Below are 19,494 nucleotides of genomic sequence, written 5' to 3'. Positions count from 1 at the left end.
TCTGTGTCACCTGTCTATCTGACTTTCCGGTCCACCAGTTAGTTCACCCCTGTCTCTCCCAGGTTTCACAGGGTTACAAGTCCTTCAGTGCCCGAGGTGTTACTGGACCTGAAGGACTAAAGGAGACAAAGGATTTTCTGGGAGTTCATGGACCACCTGGACAACAAGTACCAGAGGCACACCGGAACCACATCTGGCCCCATTGACAGTATCAAAAACAGGCTCTTAGACCATTCCGTCTCTCCGCCGCAGGACCTCAGGTCCTTATTGGAAGATCCCGGAGAAGAAGGACCGGAAGGCTTGGTTATGATGGAAAGCCATTTACAGTCACCTGTAGTCACACATCAGCCAAGTGTCAGATGACACCTAAATGGTCCTCTTGTGTTTACACAGTATGTCGGTGTGTGTACACCAGGTTCTCCGGGGCTTCCCAGGACTCTGGACTGAGGGGTCCAGCAGGAGAATCAGATTTTGGACTCCAGGACCATTGGCTTCCCAGGACCACTGGTGCTCAGGGACCTAAAGGAGTTCCTGGCCCTAATGGCAATGACGACTACCCAGGTGAACGAACTGATCCTGAATGTTGAATATAAAATACATTGATCCTTGGATCTGGTTAATCTGGTTTTGAACTGATCCTGAAGTGAGCGGGAAGCAGTGTATGATCCAGAGATCAGTGATGGTGGGTCTTGTTTCTTGGAACTTGTTAGTACCAGAACGGCAAAAACTTATTTCAGTGTTCAGTGTGGCAGCACCAGGGGGGGCTCTGCAGTACCAGCAAACGTTTAGATGCGGTAACGCATTTCACTAGTAGCAAATAAAAGCAAAAAGTAGAGGATTGATTCATGCATTTATAATTTATATTCAGATTATTTCCTTTTATTTCATCAGGAGTCCTTTGGTCTGTCCGGGGGCCAAGGAATTGCAGGCCCAGAGAGGAAAGGATGGGGCACCAGGTAAACCTGGCGCCACTGGGCCAACACCTGACTACTGTGAGGCAGGAAAACCTGGTCCCAGTGGATTACTTGGTCCTCAGGACGATTGGGAACACCCCCCAGGTAAACACCTCACTTTAACTGTACTTGCACTTTGCTTTAGGATGTCAAGTGATTGTCAGTTCGTCAGGTCATTCTCCTGTTCAATAAGTTTTTTTGGGGCTGAAAGGTGACATCGGGGAGGGAGGGTCGTCCAGGTTTTGCCTACCACAGGCCCTGAAGGTAAACAAGGCATTGCCGGTTTCCCTGGGAAACAGGGCCACAGGTCTTGCTGGGGCACTGGAACCCAGGACTACCAGGGCCCTCAGGGTCCAAAAAAAAAAACAAAGGTGAGGTCCTGCCATATACACACCTGTGGTGAAATGTTTCCATGGTGATAGAGGCTCACATGAATACTCATGGGGTGTTCAGGTCCGATGGGCCCTACGGTGAGGGGTGAGAGCCAGGGGGCCCCTGGACTCTCAGGGGCCACGGGAGGCCCCGGGTGGACGGGGAGAGAGGGGACAACGGACAAGAGGGAAGTCCAGGCTGTAAAGAGTAAAGGACAGAAAGGTAAACATGAGTCCCTTGATATTTTCCAAAGCTGACCTGTGCTAACTGTAGAACCTACAGTACACAAAATAACGTCAGCTCTGTCCTCACGGGTGGTTCCCCTACAGGCTTTAAAAGGGGGCCCAGGGGCTTCAGGAGATACGGTTGCTATCATCATCAAAGGACAAAAAGGAGAACCTGGACCTCCTGGCATCGATGGCCTTACTGGACCGACCAGGTCAGAGGGCTAACTAAACACCTGAATGCTGGACTGAAAAAGTGCAGCAGTTATACTTTAATTTAGCTAACTTTGCAAACAGCAGCCAGGTCCCCAGCAGGCAAGCTAATGCTCACTTACTAGTCAAACAGCAGTCAGCCCATAACCAGAACCAGAACCGGCAGCAGCTAATAGCACTGCTAGTCCAGCAGCAGTCAACCCAGCTCGGCGTCTTCTTTCAGCCTTTTATTTTAAAAACTCTCACCAACCACTAAAAGTCATCCCGCACATTGACTCTGTCCGGGCGGCTTCTTTCTTGCTCGCTCAATCTCTCCTTTTCTCTTTTCGGCAACATCTTCTCTTCGCTCTCTACATTGGCCGCTCCCCAGCCCAGGTCTAGCACAACACTGGATCATCCATTGAAGCCCTTAAACAGTAAAATCTGTTTCTACAGACGTAAAGGTGTGCGAGGAGCTGCTGGGTAAGCCAGTTTCCTCCGGTAACAATGGACCACCTGGTCGATTGTAGGTCCCCCCAGGACCTGCAGGGCGCGCTATGGGCAATAGCCCAGGAATTCCAGACCCCACCTGGCGTCCAGACCTCAGGATTCATCGGCTTTCCCGGACAACCCGGAACCCAGTAAGATAAAAGTTGAAATTTTAGCATCAACATCATTCTGTTATTTTTGATTGTCTTTGGTCCAGAGATCTGCTCTGTTGTTGGTTTGTAGGGTGATATAGGATGTCCGGGGCCAACCTGGGATTTCCTGGTCAAAAAGGATGTAATGGACACAGATGTAGGAAGTAAACCCCCACCACCATCACTCAGCCAGATTTATTTAACGTTTTCACATATAATAGATTTTTCTTTTACTGCTCAGGTTGTTGTTGAAAAGTTGTGTTGTTTCAGGTGAAAAGGAGAACTCTCTCATTGTTCTGGTCCACCGTGGAGACAAGGGGCTAAAGGAGACATGGGACCTTAGGTGATGATCGGAAGTCCTCGTGATTAAGATGATCAGAGGGCTTAACACAACAGCCAACAAATAACATCATCTCTTTTCTCACCAGGACCCACTGGACCTCAAGGGACCACGGAACGACCCGGTTTCAATTGGGGCTCCAGGGACAGAAAGGTTTGCAAAGGGAGATCCAGCTTTCCAGGGGACCCGGGTCACCAGGTACAAAAGTACCATTTAAAATCTCCCTCAGATCAATGTCCTCTTGACTTTTGTCATGTCCGCAGAGTGCTCCATGACCCCAGAAAAATTGCATGCCTTCTTAACACGCGACCCTTGCCCTGCTTCTGCAATATTTATATTTGATTGGAGATTTTTAGGTCATTTCAATGTAAAGGGGTGGACCTCCTATGTTGTGTTACTCTCGATTCACATGTTAAAAAATCTGAGTGAACTTGTGAAATCCTGGGCTGAGTCCGCGATCCGAAGGACCTCGCGGATTACTGGTTTCAGGAAGGTTTTATTTCCAGTGACATTACCTACTTCTCTCCAACTCTGAACCCCGTCCATCATTGCTTTATTTCAAGGTGTGGGAGGCCCTCAGGTCCAAGCGGTCTTTCAAGGTTCGTCCTGGTTTTCCCTGGTACGCGGGTCTGATGGGCTCCAGGACCCAGGGGTGGTCAGGGACTCCAAGGTCAGACTCCAAAACGAATAAGATAGGAGGCTGATTCATCATGGTGTTAGATGCATGACAATATTTGTACAGGTTGTTGTTTATTAATTTAGCTGACAATACAGACGTGTCCAACATTTTGCTTCTTATAAATGATTTTTGTGTATGTTAGGTACCTCTGGACCACTGGGACTGTCATGGATGATGGACTGAACAGGGTGAAGGGGACATAGGGACCAGAGGTATGAGTCTCATAGTTGTGACGCTTGATAAAACACCTGGTGATGGTGAAATATTAGCAACACATGTAATCTGGCCATGTTTAAAGCGACCTTCTTGTCGGCTGATGGATACCAAACCCATCCCAGAAATAAACTGACGACCCTTAAACACATCAATCACCCTCCCGTTGCATGTCTTTGGTCTATAGTAGAGACAGTGTGGGCTTGTTATCCTAACACAGGCTTCAGGTCGGTACCAAAGGCAGGTAGAGCCAGTTCAGGTCTCGGGTTGAGGGTCCACACAAAAGATAAAATGTGCTGTTTGTTGATCACAGACTCCAAACATTTGGGCCTCCATTCCTACAGAAAACAGTATCCTACACCAGCTGTAAATGACCGGTCAGTCATCAGCATCACAATACCCAACCACCATGTCTGTCGTCTAGGTCTAGGTAAGCGGGTCCTCAAGGTTGTAATGTCTTCCAGGGGACAAGTCCTCCAGGACCTCCAGGGCAAAAGTGTAATCCCACCCGGGCCCAACAGGACCCAGAGGCGCACAGGACCCAATAAGGTCCCTGTAGTAAGTATGATAACCACCGGGGACAGATCAGACCTTTAGTTTTCATTCCCTGTCAACGTAATGTGTCTGTGTGTTGTGTAAGGCCCTCCAGTTGCGATGGACCTTCAGGCAACCCAGGACAGGACTGTCAACTTGGTCCAGTCGTAGGCCTCCCGGAATGCCTGGTTGGTCGTGCCCAGATGGAGATACAGGTCAGACTTTAATGTTCAGGTTTAATAAAACTTACAGAACCCTTCAAACTGGAGGACGTCTGACCTTGTTTTGGTGTTTCAGGGTGTCCTGGTGACATGGGGATCCAGGTCTGAACCCTTCCAGTACCTGGAGATGAGGAGACAACGGGAACATGGGTGCCAGGGGCCAGACGGCCCCAAAGGGACTTCAAGGGCCTCAGGCGTCCCCAGGCATCACGAAAACCAGGAGAGAAAGGTCAGGCTATTTTTTTTACGATAACCCAACATGTTTGCTGCTGCAGATGTCCAGGAACAGTCTCAATCCTGGATGACACTGCTCCGGTTGTTGTGTGTTTGATCAGGGTGCGGGGGGCTCTAGGTCTGATGGGACTACTGGTAATCGGGGGTCCAAGTAGGCTGACTGGTCCCAGTGGCCTCCCGGACAAAAGGGGGCCTGCCAGGACTAGTGGGTCCAAAGGGGAAAAGGACGAGTCTACCCTTGTGTCAACCCTCCTCCTAGTCAAAAAGGAGCACCAGGAGCCCTGCCGCCCCCGGTCAGCCTCTGACCCCGTGGGCCTCCCGGGAGAAATCGGCTATAAATAGGACCCGAAAGGGAGAAATTGTAGGTGAACCAGGTCATGATGTAATCGTCCATGTTCCAGCTGCATATTTCAGAACTATTTAAAATATTGGTTTCATGGTGTGTTTTTAGGAAAGAAGGGGGACTTTGGGGCTCTGGGACCAATTGGCCGTGAGAGGTCCCCCAGGTCCAATGGAGGGACACAGGGGACAGCCTGGTCTGCCGCGGTGAAGATGGGATAGTAGAGCACAAGAGTGAGACTGCCATTCCATGTTGCCAACAGTCATCTTCCGTTGCGCTTGATGTTTGAAAACTTTTGTTTTGTTCTGATTGTACCTCCCTGCGTTTTGTTTTTGGTTCGCCTCAGGTGATCCTGGTCAATGGGGAAGATCCGTGGGCGTCCGGACAGAAAAACGGTTAAACTCTGGGCTTCCTGTGGTGTTGCACAGCCAATCAAGTAGAGTTCCACCTGTCCACTAAGAATGAAGGTCCTGTGGGAGGATACAGCTGCTGTACCTGGAGGGTCAGGAGAAGGCCCACCACTCAGGACCCTGGGTATATTTAATACACCTGGCACAAACATACTAATTTGACTAATGAATCTAAACTCCCGATCTGTACCCTTGAATAGTCCAGACTACTTCAAAAAGATCTTGAGGTGTCTCCCAGGTATGATGAGTTTTCTGGGGGTCTCTTAGTGTTTCTTTTAGGAGTCCTGGAACACCCTGTCAGGAAATCATTCTACTGCTCGATCAATCATATCATTCTTTCATCAATAAAAAGACCAGGATCCAGGATCAGGTCCCTCTCAAACCCACAGATCAGAACCACCAGATCAGCCTGTTTAATCAATGCTGGAGTATTCCTCTACGTCATTTCCGGGTGTGCTCGTTGTTGCATTGAGACCAAGAAGTTCGTGATATGGACAGGTGGTGTGCTTGATGGGTCAGCAGACAAAACATAGGACTTGACATTGACTTCTTTAAAATTATTTGTGTACAATCATTTCCAAAAGCAAAACCAGAACCATGCGGCTTTATTTGAAAGTCTGACCATGTAGGTTGTAATATCAAGAGACCAAACTGCAGGTAATCACACGATTTGTATATTGTGTATATTAGAAACCTATTATCTACTGTTTGTTTTTTGACTTGGTCTGGGTTAGATGGGTCTCTGCATGTCCCAGAAAACAGACGCCTACAGCGTCACATTTTGAGCCAAGATTCCAGCTGCAGTTACCATGATGAGCTGGGACGTTCTCTACAGTCCACCACTCCCACCTGTGGGCTTTGCTAATCCAGTTTAGCTCACTGGTGGAACAAGAGATGCTTGAGAACTCCTTCACTTGAAACCAGATTTTAGTCTTGAGCTGGACTTAAAACCAGTCCGTTCTGAGGCTACTCAATGTTTCCCCTGGAGACACCACCAACCTTAACACATCAGCACGCAATGGTTCCTCTGCCTTGACAACGATCTTGATTTCTTAAAGTGAGCTGTTGAAAATATTTCTGAATACTAACATATGTTGTGTTAATTATGTTTTCAGGTCGGCGGGTGGTGCATGGGGTCTTTTCCCCATCCATGCCATTCGCCTCCTGTAACAATGGTAACCGCTCTTTACCCAGTCGTACGATAAATCCTATGGCTGCGACAATGGCGGCTCTCCCCAGTACTCTCCGGTGGGGGAGCCGCCATCGCCAGACCACATCAGCCGCTGGCGTGGTCTGCGAAGCCCCCTCCTACCCTCGCACTGCCACAGCCAGACCTCTATACTGCCAGATGCCCCCCCCAGCTGGAAAAAGCCTGTGGACCGGATACTCTTTCTTCCCATGGTGGGTACTAGCTACTGCTAATGCTGCAGTACGATACGACTGATGGTGGTACCCCCTGTGTCCGCTACTCGCTAAAACCACTCATAACTGTCATGGTCATTAAGCTTATTCAGTTCCCTCACGCTGCAGCACACAGGTCAGGTGATGAGGCGCGGCCAGCGCCTGACATTCATCAGGAAGCCGTCTGCAGACGTCAGGACCAAGCCCTTCGTGGAGTGGTCAGGGGCCGGAGGAACCTGCCCTCTTCGGCCAACATACAGCTCTGGCTGACCAGCATGGAGATGACCACGTCAAACCCTCACCATCTGACCGAGGTCCAGCAGCAGACGGGAACATCGGAGGTGCAAAGTTTTGCATGAAGGCTGTGCAGGAGGAGGAGGAGGAGGAGCAGGAGGAGGAGCAGGAGGAGGAGCAGGAGGAGATGCTACACCCCTACAGAGAGGAAACGGTTGTCATTTCATCACAGCTCTTGATTCATGATTCCGGAGCTTCTGGACCCTCTTCAATAAACCACATGAGCTCCTGGTTCTGTTTAACATCCCACATCAGTCCTGATTATTCCAATTTCTTAGAGTTGATCTCTTGCACATGAAAAAAAAAAAATCTTTGTCTTCTATTTGATCTGATTATGTTTCTATTTGAAATTAGGACTTCTGTGGAAAGAAGCTTTAGCAGCGAACTCGTTGATGTTCAGATGTTCTGAACGTTATTCGTGGATGACATCAGACGATGATGGATGGACATGATCAGGGACAGTGATGTCACACTTGTTTCATGTGCCACTTCTGAGTGACGGTTGAAATTTAGAGTTAGGATCCATACCAACAACATTTAATATTAAAACAACTTAATTCAAGGAGTTTATCGGCACAGGAGGCAGCGGCAGGTGGCTTCTGAGTTATCATAAAACATACAACACTGAGAAAACATCCTGACACCATCTTAAGCCTCAGCTCATGATCTTATTGCATGGACCGGAAGTTAAAACACGCTCAGAACATGAAACAATGAACAACCAGTTTGCAACATTCGATGTTAATTCCTCCAAACAAGCTGCAGTAAAAACTAAAGTTTAGGTACACGGTATGTTGGACTCGCAGACATCAAAAACTACCTGTCATATTGTGTATCCTACTTATGTATATTCAGTGAAATGAAATGTAAGCAAACAAAAATGAACTAGTTCAAATAATTGAAATAATAAATTCACTTCTGAATTTAGATCTGGATCTTCCGAACATTGTTGAACATTTAATATTTAATATTAAACTGAAACAAACTTGAGTCATCGTGTCTCAGGTCATTTTCTGCCAGTCGTCAGATGAAACTTTGATTGTAAAGAACAGATTCATAGTTTTTACAGCAGATCAGAGGAGGGCCCGATAACAGCACCCTGAGGGAAACCCCGCACGTTCTTATTCTAACTGACGCATGTGATTATAAGTTACTCTCCCCGTTTTAAATTTTTATTACCAATCTTTGATGCTTCAGAATTATTCTTGTGAAAAATTGATTCATCTGTTCAGATCTGTTGCGGTTGTGTTTCCAGCGAAATAATGCAGCACAACAAAAGATCCCATCACTTATTGATTTATGATTGATTATCATAATTTGCAGAGGAGGCTGAATATTCTCAGTGGTTTGAACACAAATAAACCACGTTCATACTATTGATACCAACAAAGACAAACAATAAACTAAATAAAAAGCTGATTTTTATTTTTAATTTCTCAAACTTTGATTCCGATCTTCCTCAGGGAGCATCGGTGAAAATTTGACTGACGTCCGTGACCCGGCCGCAGTGTGTGCTCGCTAACGGCTAATCATACAACAGAACGTAATCGTTCATCCTGAATAATCAAAGCTGATGGTAAGTGTGAGGAGCACAGCAATGCTTGATTGTGGCTGGGAGGCTGTATTTGAATTGGTTATGTTCTTGAGGACGTGAACATGTTTGACACACAGAGCTCCTCCCTCTCTCGAGCTGGCATCCACCAGAACCAGACAAGAACCCTGACCATGGGGACATCAAACCGGAGGCTGACGTGTGTTTTTCCTTGTTTTTTTTGTTTAATAAATAAAGTCACTGTGAATATGTTTTCTGTCTGATAGTTTCCATAAAACACAAAAAACAGGATGGAACTGACTTCCTGTTCCTTTTTCATTCCTGTTAAGTTTCCTCTTCCCGGTCTAGTCCTGGTTCTGGTCCCGGTTCGTATTATCCACAATTGTGATTTGTATATGTTTGAACTCGACCGAAAGTTTTTATATTTTTACTGTAATGTTCCAGAGTATTTATGTTAGCTGAAATTCATGTTGTTGCTATTTGTATGTTTTAATATTTGTTCATTTTTATTTTATTTTTGGTAACACGATGACCATGTGACCCGACCCCGCCCCCTCTCCTACAAATAAGAGACATTCAAACAGGCACGTGGTTTGTCGTATGGTCCCGCCCCCTCAACTTGAACACACTGTTGGGTGATGTCTAAGTGGTGACTGTCATGGTGATGTCATAGATAAACGGGTTTTCTGAACACTTGAAACTACAGCTCCCTCCATGATGCTTCAGTCCTTGTGTTTTAATTGAGTAAACAAGGTTCAGGAAGAACAAAAACATGTGGGTGTGGCTTGCGACCATCACTGTGTCATCACTGTGTTTTGTTTGTACTTTAAATCTGTTGTGATATTGTTCATACCTGTAGAATGAAAACTTCCATAACACCTGAAACATTTTAACTCTGAGCGGACAAACCTTCAATAAATCGCATCAAGTTTCGAGAGTTTTCGGTCTTTGAGAAGCTCGTCAGGACTTTTAACCTCCATGTTCTGTCTGCGTGTGTGGGTGTCAGAGGAAAAACAATCAGCTGCATCAATTTACTGACCTGAACAAATAGTAATTTTACTTTTACGTGCTTTAGATCTAAGGATTATTTAATAATTTAAAGTGTGTAATAACCATCGTCAAAGTAGTGCTAGAATCAGTCCTGAGTTATAACAGTTAAAAGGGTAACATGAAAGAGCGTTTGGGAGTCGCAAGAGCCGACCCCTAACAAGAACCGAACCTTCCCATCAGCACACACGGACAGGTGGCGTGAGAAGCGCGTGTGAAAGGGGTCAGCGTCATGTGCGTCATTCACGTCAGCGCAACACCGAGCCGCACACCGGTTGCAGGGGGGGGGTTGAGACTCGGCTGTACCTTTGGTCGGGCTGGTAGCCCACCGAAGCAAACACACCGGTTTACCGGGCCGGAAAGGCCGTCATCCACCGGAGCTTTTAACCGAGGGCGAGCGTGGCCAGGTGAACAGGTGCGTCTGAACAGAAGGATCCCATTGAGTGAAGGAGCAGTCATGATCGTGTTGATTGTCATTAAGCTGAAACTCGGTACATGAAATTCATTTCTACATAACATTTACAGCAGGTGTGTGTGTGTGTGTGTGTGTGTGTGGTTTTGTTGGTGAGATCATCAGGGATGTTATTATTCGTACTAATGATATAAACAGCATTAACTGTGAGAAATCAAATTTATATAACATATAAGTTCGTACCTTGATTCTTTTATGCGTGTGCAACAATAAAACATACTCTCCCTGAAGCATCACTCTCACGTTGTACCGGTGTCACAGCTGGGTCCAGTCCTGGTTCTGGGATTATTTTTTTTTTTTTCGCAGACGATCCAGTTTGAATTTTGGATTTTTTTTTTTTTTTTCTAACATGAACAAAAATCATGAATCGTTTAAAGAAACTCGGCCAAACACGTCCGATGAGTTGAAACTCATTGTCAGAGTTTGAAGGGTTCCGCGTAACTTGTCTGACGCAGCCGTTAAGCAACGTTAGCCTATTAAGTGTCCCATTAAGTAACGTCCCATTAAGCTGGTTAGCTTATAACTCTAGCTAAGAACGTGCGATAAGAGCAGCCCGTTAGTAAGACCGTAAGCAACGCTGCCGTACAACGTAGCCTTAGCTCGCGTTGCCTAAGCTAACGCTAGCCTAAAGCTATTCCCGTATAAGTAACTAGCCAAGCTACTACCCGTTATGCGCCCCGTTATAAGCTAACGCTAGCCCGTTATAGCTAACTTAGCCCGTTTCTAAGCCGTATAAGCTCGTAGCTTATAAGCTATAGTGCCGAAAGCTACGTAGCGAATGCTAACTTCCCTTAAAGCTCGTAAAGGGGGGCGTATACAACGTAGCCTTATGTAACGTACCTATCCTAGTAGCGTAAGCTGATCGTTGGACTGCGGTCATGCAGTTTGTAGCCTAGCTTACCACAAAGACTGGGCTTCTGTGGTGACCGGACCTGAATCCGAAAATGTGAAGTGACGCAACATTTGAAATCAAAATCAAATTTTCCAATTCCCGGATAGGAAATGCATCGACATCAACAGGATGATTTTCATGATGTTTAAATCTATCGTTTTCAAATGAAAGAGATGATTGGTTCTTTTTCTCAGGACGGAGTGAAGTTTGATCCAAACAGACGGTTCGTCCATCGTCGACACGCCGGCCCGCCGTTTGTTCCTCCAGCGCTCGCCATCACTTCCTGTCAGCGATGACGTTATTTTATTCAAAATCCCAGCAAATCAAAGTCAGAGTCGAGAAAGTTCAAACCGCTGCTTCACAAGCCTGAATCGACGGTTCTGGAGTTTTAGTATGGACTCGCCGCTCAGAGAAACGTCGTCCGGTTCTCCTGGACGGGCGTTCGGGTGTGCGTCTCCGCCGGTCGCAGTGTGGTGAAGCAGGGACGAGTCGGTGAGGTCGATCCGGCTCAGGCCCACGTTCAGGAGTGGACCCTCGGAGGTGACCGGCACCTCGGAGAAGAGGGCGCCGGTTCCGAACAGCCGGGCCCGTCCTCCGTCGCACGCCGTCCGCTGCTGCGTGTCTTTCGATGTTCAGGGAATCCTTCGAGCTTCGCTGCCCGGGTCGTCCCAGGATGTCAAGATGGCCGACACGTGCTTCTTCTACCTGAAAACAGAAAGAAACAGGAAGTGGAGTTCTTTCGGAAGTAGACGTGTTTCCTAGTGTAGACTTGTAGCCAGTAGGGAGGGTGTACATGTCAACATTAGCCCAGGTTAGCTAGGTTAGCTGTAGTATAGCTAGGAACGTTAAGCTCTTTAGCTGGCTTGCTATGGTTAGCTGTCTATGTGTAGTCATTACTAGGTACATGAGCTCATGGTTAGCTTCTCGGTTAGCTAGGGGCTCGGTTGTCTGAGCTCCGTATCTGTTGAGCTCATGTTAACTCAGTTAGCTATGTTAGGCTTGTTAAGCTCATGTAGCTCCATGGTTAGCTTGTTAACTCCATGTATCTGTTACTCCATGGTTAGCTATGTTACTATGTTAGCTCCATGGTTAGCTTAGTTACTCCTGGTTAGCTATGTGAGCTCCATGGTTAGCTCCTGGTTGCTCCATGGTTAGCTATGGTTAGCTCTGTTAGCTCCATGGTTAGCTTCTGTTAGCTCCCGGTAGCTCTGTTAGCTCCATGGTAGGATGTAGCTTGGTTAGCTCCATGGTGCTATGTTAAGCTCCATGGTTAGCTATGTTAGCTTTACTTTGGTTGGTAGCTCCATGGTTTAGCTCTGTTAGCTTAGCTCATGGTTAGCTTATCAGGTTAGCTCTGTTAGCTCAGTAGTATGGTTAGCTCTGTTAGCTTCCATGGTTAGCTATGTTAGGGCCCTCTGTTAAGCTCCCATGGGTTGTCTTTAGCTCCATGGTTAGCTCTGTTAGCTGTTACCCAGGTTAGCTAGGTTAGCTCTGTTAGCTCCATGGTTAGCTATGGTTAGCTCTGTTAGCTCGCATGGTTAGCTCTTTAGCTCCATGGGTTAGCATGCTACAGCGATTCGTTAGCAGCGACTATTAGCATGGATCTACCTTAGCAGGTGGTTAGGCTAAAGCTAAATCTGTACGTCAAAACTGTGTAACATACTGGAATCTGATCCGTTTGAATAAAGTTCGAAAGTTCTGCCAGAGTAAATCCATGAGGCCCGTCCACATTTTTCATGGCGTCCCCTCAGGGCTCGGTGTGTGAAGTTTCCTTCCTCTCTGACATGTCACCTTTACCCACTGAGCCTGTTTCGATATTAAGTCTTCTTATTGGTCTCCTATTGGCTGTTTTGCATTGTGTTTTACCTCCAGCGCCGGCCGGTGAGAGTCCCACAGTCTGATCATGGACCCTGACCTCCGTCCACAGAGAACACAGACAGTTTAACCATCATCTGAAAGATGGACTAACGAACCGACTAGCCTGTATGCCATGAGGAGGCTGCTGTGTTCACTGTTCACTGCCACTGCCGTTTTCAGAGGTTTCTGTTGCTGTGTTCACTGTTGGAAAACTGGACACTGCCGGGTTTCAGAGGTTCGTCGCCGTGTTCACTGTTTAGACTGGACACTACTGCCGGTTCGAGGTTCGGTCCCGTGTCACTGTTAGACTGGACACTGCCGGTTTCAGAAGGTTCTGTCGCCGTGTTCACTGTGAGACTGGACACTGCTGGTTCAGAGGTTTTCTCTGCTGTGTTCACTGTTGACGGGACCACTGCTGGTCAGAGTTCTGTCGCTGTGTTCACTGTTTAGACTGGACACTGATGCCCTGGTCAGAGGTTCTGTCGCTGGGTGAATGCACTGATTAGACTGGACACGAAAGCCGGTCAGAGGTAGAATTCGGACAGCGGGTGGTTCAACTGATTAAAGACTATAAGCCACTAAGACACGAAGGTGATAAATCACAACGGTTTGCTGCTGTGTTCACTTGGTGGTAGACCGGGGGACAACTGGGCGGAAGATGGGATCAGAAAAGGGAATAATAGCATGCGGCTGTGGTTCACCGTTTTTCATAGAACAACAAGAATCACTGGAACACTTGCAGTCAGTGGGCACGAGGTCTCAATGATGGGTACAGCTAGTGCATGGCAGCTGAATCTAGACTCTAGGGCAGCAGACCGCTGACCAGCAGCTGCGCAGCACTGCCTAACAGGTTCAGACACGGAGGCTTCATGCATAGTCGAGCAGATAGATGTATTCCAAAAACACAACAAACACCTCTAGAACTGACGACGGACTTGTGTGCCAGGTCTCAACAGTGAACACATGAACGATGCGTTGACGGCTTTTAGTTTCGGTGAACGTGTTCTTACCTGACGCTCCTGGAAACAGTCGTCCTCAGTGACCTAACACGTGCCCACCATCCATCGTCGATCAGTGACGGGGACGTCCTCCGTCATGATACCTGTGCAGCTAGCTGAGACTGTGAGAACAGGAGCGTCTGACTACAGACAATGCTAACAGTAGAGAGCATCCATAGGAGAGATGGACAGACAGAATCAGACAGAACAAGACGACAGATCATCGTCCATGTACATAACTGAGTGCCAATAAAAACGCTAGTTAGCGTCTCGGATAGAGTGCTCGTAGTGACGGCACAGGTCATTGTAAGAGGACTTTGCGAATCAGGTGTGTAGCCTTCGGACTAACATAAGCCATACCGGCAATGCCTCTTCCTCATACATCATGGAGGTAGCAGAAGTGAACATTCGTGACTCGCCATGACCGAGCCGAGATACTCGCAGTCACCACCCGGCGGTGGACCTCTGCCACCAGCAGCTGAGGGACAGGGAAGATCAGAGTGAGACATGGCGGCAGGGCCGGAGCGGTCCACATACGTCCTCAACATCGGACCTACCTGGTACGGAGGACTGTCATCCTGCGATCTTCTTAAAGTCCTCTTTGATCAAGCTTCGATCTTTTCGACGGCTCCGTTTGCGCAGCCATTTCCTCGTCACGAGGCGCTCGAGACGGCTAACGGACCGAGAGCAGGAAACGCATCGTAACAGCGTTGCATGTTAACAAGTGTGGAGACGCAGAGGACACTTTAATGCTACGTTAAACATTGGTTATGAGCTGTATTGGAGTGACACGTGTGACCGGTAAATCCGTTAGCAGGATTAGCCCCGCTCTGAAGCTGTTAGCTTATGCTGTGAGACTAGCGTCTCGAGAGGCAGAGCTAACTCACAACACATTTACCACAGAAGCTTCTATGACTTCCATGAATGTGCTTCAAGTTAGAGTCTGACAGCAGATAGCTAGCTGTTTAGCTCGTGGTTAGCTAACAGGAGCTACCATGGAGCTAACAGGGCTAACAGAGCTAACAGGAAGCAAAACAGAGCTACCATGAAGCCTAACAGAGCTACAGACCTAACCTGACGCTAACAAGCGAACCATGGAGCAACAGGGCTAACCATGAAGCTAACAAGCTAACCATGGAGCTAACCATGGAGCTAACAGACTAACCCATGACTAACAGAGTTAACAGAGCTAAACCATGGAGCAAACAGACCTACCTGGCTAACAACTATGAAGCTAAACAGTAGCAGTAACAGGCAATGAGTTAACAAGGTAACGACTAAACTGGATCACAGAGCTAACCATGAAGCTAACAGAGCTAACCTGCTAAGCTACGGAGCAACGAGCTAACCATGAGCTAACAGCAGCTAACATGACGCTAACCAGAAGCTAACGAGCTAACAGAGCTAACCTGGAGCAAACAGAGCGGAACCAATGGAGCTAACCAGATGCCTAACAACAGTGAAGCTAACAGAGCTAACCATGGAGCTAACAGAGCTAACATAGCTAACCTAGGAGCTAACAGAGCAACCGATGGAGCTAACAGAGCTAACCTGGAGCTAACAGAGCAACCATGGAGCTAACAGAGCTACCATGAGCTAACGAGCTAAGCGCTAACATGGAGCTAACAGAGCTAACCGTGGAGCTAACAGAGCTAACCATGGAGCTAACTTACAGGGCTAACAGAGAGCTAACAGAGCTAACAGAGCTAACCATGGAGCTAACAGGAGCTAACAGAGCTAACAGACAGTGGAGCTAACGAAGCTAAACCAGAGCTAACCATGGAGTCTGAGGGTTTAGCTACAGTTTAACTCGAGGAATGAGTTCAGCAAATAACTGAAGTGAATGTGACAATGTTTACACATGTTGAGTGTTTGCAGCGTGTGTGTGTGTGTGTGTGTGTGTGTGTGTGTGTGTGTGTGTGTGTGTGAGCCTGGTTTAAACATCAGAATAAATAAAGGTTAAAAATTAAATAGAATTCAAACAGCTTTATTGATACAGAGACAACAGACAGAGACCAGGTGTGTTGTGTGTGTGTGTGACCCTGAGGTGCAGGTACAGGCGCTCGGACAGGACTCGGACTCCCTGTGCACGATGTGGTCCCAGCTTTTGTTTGGCCGGCGCAGAGAGTCCTCGCTGACGACGGGTCCCACACTGAGCACAGCGCTGCACGAAGCCTCTGCACACACAAACACAGACACAGGAGGAACGGGGACCGGACGACACACCAACCAAGTGAGGGACTCAAAGAATACATACTGTATATGTATATCGGTATATATATAGTATATATATATATATAATATTATATATATATATATATATAGATATATATAATTATGTAATGTGTGTGTGTGTGTGGTGTACTTAGTTACTCCTGTAACTGTGACTAAATCTGTTCACAGTGACATGTTCAAACTGAGACGGGAAGTTAGCTCCAGGGTTAGCTCTGTTAGCTCCATGGTTAGCTCTGTTAGCGCCAGGGTTAGCTCTGTTAGCGCCATGGTTAGCTCTGTTAGCTCCATGGTTAGCTCTGTTAGCTCCAGGGTTAGCTCTGTTAGCTCCATGGTTAGCTCTGTTAGCTCCATGGTTAGCTCTGTTAGCTTCATGGTTAGCTCTGTTAGCTTCATGGTTAGGTCTGTTTGCTCCATGGTTAGCTCTGTTAGCTCTGTTAGCTTCATGGTTAGCTCTGTTAGCTTCATGGTTAGCTCTGTTAGCTCTGTTAGCTTCATGGTTAGCTCTGTTAGCTTCATGGTTAGGTCTGTTTGCTCCATGGTTAGCTCTGTTAGCTCTGTTAGCTTCATGGTTAGCTCTGTTAGCTTCATGGTTAGCTATGTTAGCTCCATGGTTAGCTCTGTTAGCCCTGTTAGCTTCATGGTTAGCTCTGTTAGCCCTGTTAGCTCCATGGTTAGCTCTGTTAGCTAACCATGGAGCTAACAGCTCAGCTATCTGCTGTCAGACTCTAACTTGAAGCACATTCATGGACGTTCATAGAAGTTTCTGTTGGTAAATGTGTTGTGACGTTAGCTCTGCCTCTCTGAGACGCTAGCTCTAACAGCCATAAGCTAATAGCTCAGAGAGGCTAACATGCTAACGATACGGTCACAGTGTCATCAAATACAGCTCATTAACCGATGTTTAACGTTAGCATTAAGTGTCCTCTGGTCTCCACACTTTGTTAAAATGCTAACGCTGTTACGATGTGTTTCCTGTCTCTTCGTCCGTTAGCCGTTCTTCGAGCGCCTCGTGAAGAGGAAGTGGCTGAGCAACACGGAGCCGTACGAACAGATCGAAGCTCTGATCAAAGAAGACTTTAAGAAGTATCGCAGGATGGACAGTCCTCCGTACCAGGTAGGTCCAGATGTTGAGGACGTATGTGGACCGCTCCGCCCTGCAGCCATGTCTCACCTCTGATCTGTCCCTGTCCCTCAGCTGTTGGTGGCAGAGGTCCACCGCCGGGTGGTGATGGAGTATCTCCGCTCGGTCATGCGAGGCAGAATCATCTGCACCTCCATGAAGATGAGGAAGAGGATGGCTGGTCGGCTCCGAGACGAAGGCAAACAGATCAAAGTCCTCTTCAAAGACCTGGTCAGTCCTACGACACGCACCGAGACATAACCAGCTTTTATTGGACATTCATGACGATGTCTGTCTGTCTGTCTGTCTGTCTGTCTGTCCGTCTCTCAGGAGTCTCCGTCCAGCTGGTTGGACAGCGCTCTGTCTCACATCTCAGAGATCATCCAGCTGGAGGACGTCCCCTCCATCCAGATGGAGGTCGGAGTTCTGGTCAGAGAGTTTCCAGACGTCAGGTAAGAACAAACCAAACAAACCCACCATGTTACCTCTGAACCGGCAGTGTCCAGTCTAACAGTGAACACAGCGACAGAACCTCTGAACCGGCAGTGTCCAGTCTAACAGTGAACACAGCAGCCTCCTCCTGGCATCCCGGGCTGAGTCGGTTCCGTTAGTCCATCTTTCAGATGATGGTTAAACTTGTCTGTGTCCTCTGTGGACAAGGTCAGGTCCATGATCAGACTGTGGGGACTCTCACAGGACGGCGTGGAGGTAAACACAATGCAAACAGCCAATAGGAGAACAATAAGAAGACTTAATATAGAACAGGCTCAGTGGGTTAAAGGTGACATGTCAGAGAGGAAGGAACTTCACACACCGAGCCCTGAGGGACGCCATGAAAACATGTGGACCGGGCCTCACTGATTACTGTGCAGAACTTTAGAACTTTATTCAAACTGGATCAGATTCAGTATGTTTACACAGTTTATGACGGACAGATAGCTTTAGCCTAACCACATGCTAAGGTAGATCACCGCTAATTAGCTGCTGCTAACTGAATCTGCTGTAGCATGCTAACCATGGAGCTAACAAAGCTAACCATGGAGCTAATAGAGCTAACATAGCTAACCATGGAGCTAACAGAGCTAACATAGCTAACCATGGAGCTAACCATGGAGCTAACAGAGCTAACATAGCTAACCATGGAGTTAACAGAGCTAACCATGGAGTTAACAGAGCTAACATAGCTAACCATGGAGCTAACAGAGCTAACATAGCTAACCATGGAGCTAACAGAGCTAACCATGGAGCTAACAGAGCTAACCATGGAGCTAACAGAGCTAACCATGGAGCTAACAGACTCCCTATTGGCTACTAGCTAACACAGCTATGTTGACATGTCCCTCCCCCTCTGACCATCTTCACAGGAAACACGTGAACTCCACTTCCTGTTTCTTTCTGTTTTCAGGAAGAAGCACGTGTCGGCCATCTTGAACATCCGTGGGACGACCCGGCAGGCGGAGCGTCAGGAGATCCTGAACATCGTCAAGGACATCGAGAGCAGCGACGGCGTCGACGGAGGACTGGCCCGGCTGTCTCGGGACCGCGCCCTCTTCTCCGAGGTGCCGGTCACCTCCGAGGTCCACTGCCTGAACGTGGGCCTGAGCCGGATCGCCCTCACCGCCTCGTCCTGCTTCACCACACTGCGACCGCGGAGACGCACCACCCGAACGCCCGTCCAGGAGAACCCGGACGACGTTCTCTGAGCGGCCGAGTCCAGACTAAAACTCAGAACCGTCGAGCTTCAGGCTGTGAAGACGGTTTGAACTTTCTCGACTCTGACTTTGATTTTCTGGGATTTGAATAAAATAACGTCAGCGCTGACAGGAAGTGATGCGAGCGCTGAGGACAAACGTGTCGGCCGGCGTGTCGACGATGGACGAACCGTCTGTTTGATCACAGACTTCACTCCGACCTGAGAAAAGAACCAATCATCTCTCTTCATTGAAACAGATTTAAAATCATGAAATCATCCTGTTGATGTAACGATGCACTTTCTATCCGGGAATTTGGGAAAAATTGATTTTGATTAAAATGTTGCGTCACTTCACATTTTCAGGATTCAGGTCCGGTCACCACAGAGCCCAGTCTTTGTGCTAAGCTAGGCTACAAACTGAACTGAAAACACACCAGTGCAAGCCGTATCAGCTTAGCTTAGCTTAGCTTATAACGGGCTAACGTCAGAACTTTTAAAGTTCCACGCTGAGACCGGACCTTCAGAACTCTGAACATGATTTAAACTCGACGTGTTTGTCGAGTTCCTTTTAAAACATTTC

The 19,494-nt window shown here is 47.6% G+C and overlaps 1 protein-coding gene across 1 annotated transcript in view; it reads left to right on the top strand.

Annotated features, from left to right (window-relative positions):
* LOC104933378 (tumor necrosis factor alpha-induced protein 2) overlaps positions 1–17,401 on the top strand; it is a 42,758-nt gene extending 25,357 nt beyond the window's left edge. The window contains exons 12-13 of the mRNA XM_027280156.1: positions 17,093–17,215; positions 17,297–17,401. Coding sequence (XP_027135957.1) covers positions 17,093–17,181 — 89 coding nt within the window. The 3' untranslated portion in view covers positions 17,182–17,215; positions 17,297–17,401. The remainder of the gene's footprint in view (positions 1–17,092; positions 17,216–17,296) is intronic.
* Positions 17,402–19,494: the final 2,093 nt, after the last annotated feature.

Source organism: Larimichthys crocea, chromosome VII (genome assembly GCF_000972845.2).
Source record: "Larimichthys crocea isolate SSNF chromosome VII, L_crocea_2.0, whole genome shotgun sequence".
NCBI classification, from domain to species: Eukaryota; Metazoa; Chordata; class Actinopteri; family Sciaenidae; genus Larimichthys; species Larimichthys crocea.
The sequence above is the reverse complement of the archived record's forward strand: the minus strand, read 5'-3'. Positions and strand labels throughout refer to the sequence as shown.